At 43.4% G+C, this 11,366-nt stretch overlaps 1 protein-coding gene across 1 annotated transcript; it reads left to right on the top strand.

Moving 5' to 3' along the window:
* The first annotated feature begins 10,007 nt into the window (after window positions 1–10,007).
* Window positions 10,008–10,958, top strand: LOC102374010 (olfactory receptor-like protein COR4). The gene has a single exon (XM_006032223.2). The coding sequence runs from the start codon at window positions 10,020–10,022 to the stop codon at window positions 10,956–10,958; it is 939 nt and encodes a 312-aa protein (XP_006032285.1). The 5' UTR covers window positions 10,008–10,019.
* The last annotated feature ends 408 nt before the right edge of the window (window positions 10,959–11,366 follow it).

Raw genomic sequence — 11,366 nt, forward strand, 5'->3', positions numbered from 1 at the left:
AAGCTGAGCTGGGCCTACTCACACAACTTAAAATATAAAATACTGATGACAATCACATAGTGTAAGAGGATGAGGGTTCATGGCTAGGCCTTCTGAAAAGAAATAATGAGGCATCACTTTCTGCTTATCTTACTATATTCATGATGATTTAAGCAGGCTTGTGTGTGTCTGGTATGTAACTGTGTGAAATGTCTATCCTTGATTAATTAGTATGGTAAATATTTCTTTTGCAATTAACTCATGTTTATTTGCAGGAAGAGACATTCTCCATATGGGCTCTGATAGGTATCTCCCCTTGATTTACTCATGTTTTGCCTCATTGATTACCTTGATCTTCCAAAGGTAACTTCTCAAAAACCATTTGTTTTTCCTGGTTGTTAATCAATTTCTTGATACATTCCAACTTAGTAAAAATGGATAATCTCTTGTTACTGAGGAAAGTAATTCAATCAAAATTGGGACTTTCTGATAACCAATGATGAACAGTTTGATTAACAGGATTTTCCCTGCTAATTACTGCTGGGGACTCTCTTGATTTACACAAAACTACACAAGAATGCTATGAAGATGCTGAGCTAAAGGGTATAAAAGAGAAATGAAACAGCTAACAGCATGCATGCTTCAAGAATGAAAGATCATTTTGACAAGAACTACTGCTATGCTCAGCTTATCTTCCAGGTGAAAGGATCCACACCTCAAGAAACTGACAAGAAACAGACCACCACTTCGGCCTGTATTGGTGATAAATTATCGCTTTTACAGCTAAATACTGGACTTTGCTTTGCTTTAGGCTCATTTAACAGTGAATACTTGCAGTAAATAAAGCCTTTTTGTCATTCATTGAGTGAGCTGTAATGTCAATCCTTTAACACTAGTCCCAAATCCCATGTCATACCATAACATTGATCAGAAACCCTCCTTTTCAGGGCTGTATCATCAAATAACTTACATGGAGCTTAACTATAAAGACAACACTATTTGAGTTATAGAAAACACTAGCTGAAGTACTTGTTCTTCACCCGGGTTATTTTTGTAATTGCGGTGTTTGCTTATTTTCAAAGAACTTAGTACAACGTATTAAGGTTAAAAATATTTTTATTTTTAAAGAATATAGTACAACATATTTAACATTTAATATTTAATGTCGAGTGAATAAAAGTCAAACGTCAATATAATAAATATTAAGTTGAAAAAAAGGCAAGAATCAATAAAATGACAATTGAACTAAGGCAATCCCATCTGGGTCGCCAAAAACTGTTGAGCCCCAGCTCAAGTCTGGGATCGTGCCCGGTATGCAAAAGCCAATAAAGATACCAGGGGTGAAAGTATAAAGATTTATTGCTAGCAATACAAGGTGCAAGCGGAATAATTTCACGTAACAAGCACACAGATTTTTAATTCTAAGCATCTTTTATACAGGAGTATTGGACCTTCATAAGCATTCTTGGTTGCTAATTGGTTATAAGGGAGTGACGCAAGGAGTTCTTTACTGAGCATGTCTCTATACCTGTGTTTTAGCTATGTATCTCATTTCCATACATGTATGTTTCATTAGCATACTTTCTCCCCACCCAGGGGTGTGAATCTTAATATTTAAATCAGCTCTATGCCCTAGTCCTCTGATTCGGCTTTTGTTTTCAAGCCTCCTTTATCTAAGACTGTCTCCTCCTTATCATTGCAGATGGGCATTAGTTACATAACAGAAACTTTTGCTTGGGCTTTGTATAGTGGTTTCTACAAGAGGACTTAGTGATCTAGGTCCTACCACTCTTCTTCTTATGATAGAACCATAGAAAATAAGGGTTGGAAGGAACCTCAGGAGGTCAGCTAGTGAATCCAACCCCCTGCTTAAAGCAGGACCATCCCCAGCTAGATCATCCCAGCCAAGGCTATCTCTAGCTGGGCCTTAAAAACCTACAAGGATGAAGAATCCACAGCCTCTCTAATTGAAACCATTCCAGTGTTTTACTACCCTCCTAGTGGGAGAGTTGTTTGTTCTTTTTCCCCCTAATATCTAACTTAAACTTCCCTTGCTGAAACTTGAGACCATTGTTCCTTGTTCTGTCATCTGCTACCACTGAGAACAGTCTAGCTCCAAACTCATTGGAGCCACTCTTCGGGTAGTCAAAGGCTGTTATCAAATCTCTCTTCAGTCTTCTCTGCTCCAGAATAACTAAGCCCAATTCCCTTAGCCTCACCTCAAGAATCATGTGCCCCCACCCACCTACTAGTTCCATTGCCCTCCTCTGGACTCTCTCCAATTTGTCCACATCCTTTCTGTAGTGGGGGGCACAAAACTGGATGCAGTACTCTGGATGTGGCTTCACCAGTGATGAACAGAGGGGAATAATCACTTCCCTTGATCTGCTGGCAAAACTCCTATTAATGTAGTCCAGTACGCTGTTAGCTTTCTTCACAACAAGGGCACACTGTTGACTTATAGTCAGCTTACTGTCTACTATAAACCCCAGGTCCTTTTCTGCAGAGCTGTTGCTTAGATGTTTGAAGAACGCCTCATCCACCTCATCTTTCTGTTCTGGTGGGCTATAGCACATACCCATCACAGCACCCACCCTTGTTGCTCTCCCCTCTGACCCTAACCCAGAGACTTTCAAGAGGCCTTTCTCCAGTTTCATAAGAAAGCTCTAAGCAATCATACAGCTCTTTTACATAAAAAGCAACTTTTCTTCCTCTTCTCCCCTGCCTGTCCTTCCTGAACAGTTTATACCCATCCATGACTGTACTCCAGTCATGCAAGGTATTCCTCCAGGTCTCTGTTATTCCAATCGCATCATAGTTCTGGGACTGTCTGATTCCTTCCAGTTCTTCCTAAGTGTTTGCCAGGCTCCATACATTTGTGTACAGACTCCTGAGGTAACTAGCTGACTGCCCTACTTTCTCAGAAAGAATGAGAAGGCCTCCCCTGTTGTCCTCTCCTGTTTGTGCTTCCTTCAGGCCACCCACTTCCCCCCTGGAAGGGCCCTGTGTTCACATTCCTGTTCTAATGGCTCTTTTGCAGGTTACTTTTTTTGGGGGGGGGAGGGGGTAAGAGAGATGTGTTTTTTTCCCTTTAGGGCAGTGCCATGTTCCATCTGGCTTACTCTTTTCTTCTTGGTCCCATATCTCTTCCCCTCTTGCCTGCCCAATTATCCATCTTTAAGAAGAGAGATTAACAAGTGATTTAATGACTAAGATGACCGGGGGATGGGTGTAAAATTACTAGTGCAAGCCCTGGAAGTGCCAACCACAGAATCGGAGGGTCAGGTAACACAAGGGAACTCTCCCTTACCCCAGCCCAAGGACAGGACTCTTTTAAGAGGACAGGGAAGCCCAGGGCTTCTGATGGAAGGCTTAGCTGGCTGTACACAAATGCCAGGAGCACAGGGAACAAACAGGAAGAACTGGCCCTTCTGCTAAGCAAAAATGAATATGGTGTCATAGGGATAACAGAGACCTGGTCGGACTCCACCTATCACTGGACCACAGGTATTGATGGCTATACATTGTACAGGAGGGATTGTGTTGCAAGGAAGGGCGTGTGTGTAGCTCTTTATGTGAAGGAGCAGTACACTTCTCTTCAAGCAGAGATTGGCACCTAAGGAGGGTGACTTGAGACACTGTGGGTTAGAATATGGGAAGAACATGGTGAAGGGGGTATAACTGTAGGTATAGGAATTTATTACAGACCTTCTAACCAGGAGGAAGTGTTGGACCATGAATTCACTAGGGAACTGGCAGATGCTGCACGCTCTCAGTGCACGGTTGTTATGGGCAACTTCAACCACCCTGACATCTCATGGGAAGAATATTTAGCCAAATCTGATCTGTCATGAAGCTTCATCACTTGTATTGACAAGCTTTATTTGACTCAAGAAGTCCACAGGTTGACAAGAGATAAGGCACTGCTGGATCTGGTACTGGTCAAAGGGGATGATCTAGTCAGTGACCTGAGAATCAAAGGGAAGCTTGGTGACAGTGATCATGAGTTGATCACTTTCTCTATCCATTGGAAAGCTGTAAAATCAGTAAGCAATGCAGAAATCCTTGACTTTAGGAAAAGCTGACTTTCACAAGCTCAGGAGGTTAGATTGTTTTGGCCCTGAGAGACCATGATCTGACAGGAAGGAAAATCCATGATGACTGGTAGCTCCTTAAGGACTTGATCCTAAAAGCACAAGAGAAGTCCATACCGGCTCATAGGAAAGGTAGCAAAAGGGCTGGAAGACCCCTTTGGCTCAATAGGTAACTCATGAACATCCTGAATCAGAAAAGAGAAGCTTATAAGGCATGGAAGTTTTGAACTACCACTGAGGAAGATTATGCAGCACTGGCCCACATCTATAGGAAGTGGATCAGAAAAGCCAAGGGTGAAACCAAACTCAGACTGGCTACAGGAAACAAAGATGATAAAAAAGTCTTTCTTTAAATATGTGGACAGTCAGAAAAAGAACAAGGGCAACATTGGACCGTTACTAAACCAAATTGGGCAGTTGACAACCAACACTCAGGAAAAAGCTAATCTCCTCTACAGCAGAAAGAGCTATGGGACTCTTTACCCTGGAAAAGTGCAGACTCAGGGGCAATCTAAGTTTATCAGGGGTGTTCACCAGTGTCTGGGGGAATGATTGTTCACCAGAGTGTCCCAAGGGATGACAAAGTTGAACTGTTATAAAACTCCTGCAAGACCGTTTCAGGCTGGACATAAGGAAGAATTTCTTCACTGTCCGAGCCCCCAAGGTCTGGAATAGCCTGCCATCAGAGGTGGTTCAAGCACCTACAGTGAACACCTTCAGGAGAAATTTGGATGCTTATCTTGCTGGGATCCTATGAACCCAGCTGACTTCCTGCCCCTCAGGCAGGGGGCTGGACTTGATGATCTTCTGAGGTCCTTTCCAGCCCTAATGTCTATGAAATCTATGAAATCCTCAACGGTTACTTTGCATCGGTTTTCCACCAGCCCAAGGGGATCGCCCTGCCTGACAGGATCCAGGACCACCAGGGTAAGGGCGATCATAAGCCTATAATTGGTGAAGATCTTGTGAGGGAATAGCTTGAGAGGCTGGACATTCACAAGTCATCTGGTCCAGATGGAATGCACCCAGGAGTGCTAAAAGTGTGGGCTGACATCATAACATGACCAATGGTGAGGATATTTGAGAACTCGTGATGCTTGGGAGGGGTTTCTAAAGATTAGAAGACAACCAATATGGTGGCTATTTTCAAGAAAGGAAGGAAGGAAGATCCAGGTAACTATAGGCCAATCAGTTGGATCTCAATCCCTGGAAAGATCTTGGGGAAAAAAAAAATCAAAGAAACCATCAACAACAGGCTAACAAAAGGTAACATTTTGAGAGATAGCCAACATGGATTCATTGTGCGTAGGTTCTGCCTGACCAACCTCATTTCCTTCTATGACCAGGTGATGCATCACCTGGACAAAGGAGACGAGTCATATATTTAGATTTAAAAAACCCTTTGACTTAGTCGCCCATGATGTCCTCATGGTAAAATTGGGAAACTGCAGCCTTGACAACCTTAAGGTCTGATGGCTGGGTTACTGGCTCTGTGGATGGACCCAGAGAATGATAGTCAATGGAACTGAGTCAGCGTGGTCCACGGTGACCAGTGGCATCCCCCAGGACTCCATACTTTGACAAGTACTCTTTAATATAGTCATAAATGATCTGGATTCGGGTGTCAGAATTGGACTGGCTAAGTTCACAGACGACACCAAATTATGAGGAACTGCAATCTTGCTAGAGGATTCACTGGAAATTCAGGCCAACCTGGACAGGCTCATATGATGGGTGGATCAAAACCTGATGATGACACACAACATGCTGAAATGCAAGGTGCTCCACCTTAGGAGAAAAAACTCACATCATACTTATCGGATCAGCAGTGCTACACTCACTAGCACCATGACCAAATGAGACTTGGGGGTCATGATTGACCATGAGATGTACATGAGCCACCACTGTGATGCCACAGCTAGCACAGCAAATAAAACTATGGCTTGCATCTACTGATGCATCTCAAGCAAGATCCAAGAAGTCATCCTCCTGTTTTACTCAGCCTTGGTGAGGCCACAGCTGGAGTACTGGGCTCCACACTTTAGAAAGGATGTGGAGAAGCTTGATAGAGTCCAGAGGAGACCCACTCACATGATTAGAGCTCAAGAGAACAGGCCTTATGAGGACAAGCTGAGAGGCATGGGACTCTTTAGCCTGGAGAAGCAAAGGCTCAGGGTTGACTTGGTTGCAGCCTATAAGTATATCAGTGGTGTGCATCAGGAACTGGGAGAACTTCTGTTCACCAGGGCACTACAAGGAAAGACAAGGTCCAAAAGCCACAAACTGCTGGAAGCCCATTTTAGATTGGACATAAGGAGAAACTTCTTTACCATCTGAGTATCCAGAGTCTGGGATAGATTCCCCACATAAGCGGTGCAAGCACCTACTTTGGATACCTTTAAGAAATGCTTGGATGCTTATCTTGCTGGGGTCATGTGACCCCAACTAACTTCCTGCCCCTGGGGCAGGGGGGTGGATCCAATGATCTTTTGAGGTCCCTTCCAGCCCTAATGTCTATGAAATCTATAACTAGATTGTTGGATTAAAAGGTGTTGGGCTACCCCCCTGCCCCTTGGTGTTCCCCCCTTGCTCCCCCCTGTTCCCCCTGACCCCCAGGGCTCCCCTTCTTCCCCCCTCTGCTTATTTTTGGCTTCCACACTGTCCCAGGGCAGGCAGAGATGGGGAACCTGCCTGCCTCATCCCCACCACTGCTCCTGCCTCCACTGAGCTGCTGATCTTCTCTGAGCTAAGCCCAGCCCAGATAGTGGTGTTGATGGTGGTGGTGCCTGGGAAGGCAGATTTCCCTTCTCTGCTTGTGCCTGGGACTGTGCAGAAGCCCAGAGTAAGCTGGAGGGGAGACAGGGAGGCTGAGCAGGGATCTGGGGTGCTGTGGGGGTTGGGTATGGCAGGCCCAATCCAGGTGGGTAGGGGAGTTGCAGGCCAATTAGGAATCTTGGGGAATGGGGGCAGGGGACAGTGGGATGCGGGAGAAGTGGGGGCAGTGGGTCCAATCAGGGCCAACAGAGGAGGGGAAGGAAGATAGGTGTTCACCCTAAAGTGTAGCCTTGAGTGGCTACACATTTTTGTAACATGAGTTGGGTAACACAGATCAGAGATAAACTTAGACTGGAGTGGCATAACTTTAAGCTGTTTAAACAGTACTTTGGGGCCTTATTACAGGATACTTTTGGATGGATCCTGGAACTCTTAACCCCTAAATTGTCTGCACATTAACATCTTAAATTACTTCTAAGCACTTGTTATACAGGTCAAAATGATGCCACTCCAGGGCAGGATTATCTTTGATCTGAGCTATCTAGCTCATATTGCACTAAGGTGCAGCCACTCTAAACTACAATTTATGGTAAACCCTGTACCCACCCCCTCTCCTCTGCTGTCCAGGGTGGTGCCCATTCCCTCCCCACCCCCCATCCCCAACAGCCTACATCCCTGGTCTTTACCGCCCTCCCCTCCCCCTGGCTTAATTGTGGTTGCCCATGCTGCCTGTCCCAGGGAAGAAAAAAGGAAAGGGTTAATTTGCATGCTCAGCTACTGCTACTGCTCTCTGGGTCACACAGCCCTGCAGCTGGGAGACCACAGCTGATGCAATCTCCCTTCTGTGGGGGTGCATGGAGTGCCTCCATGGCTGAAGACCACATTAGCTGTGGTCTCCTGCTGCAGGGACCCCTGAGGTCTCCCTGCAGGTAGAAGTCCAGGTCAGTTGATGCAGCTCCCATCCACGGGAGTTTGCTTCTTACCAGTGCAGGGAGAGCCAGGTAATAAGGCTGGCCCCGTCCCAGCAATAAGGCTGGATAGGATCTGATGCTTGATCCTAGAATCATGCCTCCTGCCATGCATGTGTCATGGCAGGAGGCACAATAGTGTGGATCACAAAGTAGATCTCATTGCAGCTTTACCTGCACATGTAGAGGGTCCCCAAGTGTCCCATGAGTGTACTTGATACACACTGACATTATTGCTTTTAGCACTCAGAACTACTGATTGTGGGGTGCCCACCTGTTTCATAATTGCCTGGTGCCAACAGCCTGCCCCAACAGGGTAGTATATATGGAAAAGAAGCCTCCCTCATACTGTTTAGGGAATTTTTATTAGTTGGGAAGAAGATATCCTTTATTTAACTTATGATCTTGAAGGCTTCATGCACCTCAATTTTTGCTTGTACAAAGAGTGGATTTAACTAAATGGCCAGCAGTGACTTTTAAACTGATTGAAGAGGTCCTCACAAATGTTTGCACAGGGTTATATGAGACAGTTTCAAGCTGTGGAAGATTATCTGTAGTTCAGTTTCGTTCACTAAAATAAAGCTGGCAGCCAGGTGTGGGGAAACAACCACCAGGAACTTCACATACTTTTTTCAGGATGCCTCACTGGCATGAAATTATCCCTTGCACCCAAGAGACCTTTGGTATATTTTTATTGACCTGACTCCAATTTGTCCATACAGTTAGAACTTGAGGTGCTGAAGAGATTATTTCTTGAAATGATCTTTTGCTGCATAAAGAGATGCTGTCAGCATTCAAACATCAGAACCAGGAATGTTGGACATGACTGAACAGGTAGGTGTGATGTTATTTCCAATATAAATAGTATGTAAATCACCCTTTTTGGTTACAGCTCAAATTAGCTTGGCTTTCAGTGATATTCTCTGTGCCCAGGACTCACTAGGCATCACATAGTAATTATTTTGTTCTTGAATGCAGTCATATTTATTTCAAAATGAAATTATAGTCTTAAGGAGAATGTTTCTTTCTTTTGAGGATACCAGAGCAAAAAGTGGGTTCTTTTGAGCCTATCATTATTGTTATGGATTACTGCTATGGTCTCTATCCTGGGAAATCCAGCATAAACATAACTACTGCAGGAACAACTGTCTGCCTTTCAAAAATGTCACTGTTGGTAATTTTTCACAAATATTCCATGTAATTAAACCCCGATTTAATGTATCCCACTACCACCTAAACACTCAACACAGCAAATTTGTACATACATAGATGTTCTGTTTATGTGAATAGCCTTAACAACGTCTGTAGAATTACACAAATAAAACCTGTCATGCTTTGGAAGATTTACTCCAAAAGTTATACATTGCCATTAACTGGGGATACCATTTTTCAGATATGAAGGACATTTTTGAACTTCTAGGTTTTCAAACTAGAAGTTCCAGGGCCTGGGGTCTTTAATTCCACATGACTGATTTTTTTATTTATTTTTTTAATGTGAGCATATATACCTCGCCAAGCCCATCTTAGACGGTGTGAGAAAATCTCATCTCCACATTTTTAAAAGGAAGAATTAGAAAAGGTAAAGAAAATGGCAACAAAGATTCTCAGAGATATGGGGCAGCTGCTGTGCCAAATGCAAGTGAAAAAGTTGGGTCTCTTCAATTTGGAAATGAGGAGGGGGAAAAATGGGAACATAAAGTGAAAAGGCAACTGTTATTCACCTAGTCCCAGAATGTAAGAACTAGCGGACAATGTTTAAAATTATCAAGAGGTAGATTTAAAACAAACTGGACAGAGTATTTTCCATGTAATGCATATTTATTTAATGGAATTCATCACCACAAAAGGTTGCAAAGGCAGACAGTATAACCAGATTCAAAAAAGGACTAGACACATTCATGAAGGTTAGATCAGTCAGGAGTTATTAAATAGAACAATCAGGGCTGTAAATTCTAACGATTATGGTTAATGCCAGGGATGCCATGACAGGGGATGGATTACTCTAGATAGGTCCCATTCACATACATTCCCTGTAATCCCTCTAAACTCCTTGCCTTTGTTGCAGAGGCTGCCAGGCTAGATGGACCATTCATGTAACCTTGTTTGACAGTCCTTATATTTTTATATTATCATTCAGTCCAACTTTGTTCTTCTTCCCACTCTTCTCCCTTTTTACGGTCAGACAGAAAACAAGACTGAAGTAATGGCTGTGGGGAATTGTACTGCTGTGACTGAATTCATTCTCTGTGGATTAACAAATCATCTGGAGCTTCAGGTCCCACTCTTTGTGATGTTTCTAGTGATCTATGTCATCACCCTGATGGGGAATCTGGGGATGGTTGCATTCATCCATCTTCATCCCTGCCTTCACAACCCTATGTATTTTTTCCTAAAGAACTTATCTGTGGTGGATGCCTGTTATTCCACAGTTGTCACTCCAAAGATGCTGGTGAACTTCCTACACCAGAGGAGAACTATTTCTTATGCAGGTTGTATCACCCAATATTTTAGCTTCATTTTATTGGTGATCTCTGAGTGCCTCCTGCTGGCTGTGATGGCATACGACCGCTATGTGGCAGTATGTAATCCATTGCTCTATACAGTCATCATGTCACAAAGATCTTGCCTAGGGCTGGTGATTGGTTCATATATATGGAGCTTCATAAACTCGGTGGTACACACCAGCTACTTACTAAAATTATCTTATTGTGATTCCAATGTGCTAAACCATTTCTTCTGTGATATCAACCCCCTCCTGAAGCTCTCTTCCTCTGACACCTATGTCAATGAGCTACTGGTATTCACCCTTGGCAGTGTGGTTGAAATAAGTAGCATCACAACTATTCTCATCTCATATATTTTTATCATTGTAACTGTACTAAGGATTCGCTCCACTGAAAGCAGGTATAAAGCCTTCTCCACGTGTACCTCCCACCTGATGGCTGTTACTTTGCTCCATGGGACGATTCTCTTCATGTATTTCCGACCAACCACCAGTTACTCTCTGGATACAGACAAAATGGCCTCACTGTTCTATACTGTGGTGATCCCCATCCTGAACCCGCTGATCTACAGTCTGAGGAACAAGGAGGTGAAGGATGCCCTGAAGAGAGTGATGGAGAAAAAAATATTGCTTCCATGAAGGCTTCATTTGAATATAGAACTTCTAGGATCAAACCACAAAATCCATCAGCAGTCCCTGACACAAAAATATTTAGGCATGAGATTAAATCCAAGCATTTGGTTTAGTCCCATTCATTCTGTGGGTTTTACAACTATGCTTCAAGCTAAGCATATATTAGGTGTTTCTTAATTGGAGACCTAAGTGAATGGGAAGGTTATCTTGTGCCTATGCTAAGATACGTTGCCATTGATTTATCAAGGTAATATATGAAAAAAAGATGGCTAGGTTCAAATGCTTCAGAAAACTTCAGGTTAGATGAAAGAACCTCACTTTGCAACTGTAGGCTGCTTCTTTTTGAATGCTATAAAATGTTCTAAAAAGTTTATTCCAATAAAATTTCTGAATTTGCTTTATTCATGCTCTAAC

This window comes from Alligator sinensis, unplaced genomic scaffold, assembly GCF_000455745.1.
Source record: "Alligator sinensis unplaced genomic scaffold, ASM45574v1 scaffold1_1, whole genome shotgun sequence".
Classification (NCBI taxonomy): domain Eukaryota; kingdom Metazoa; phylum Chordata; order Crocodylia; family Alligatoridae; genus Alligator; species Alligator sinensis.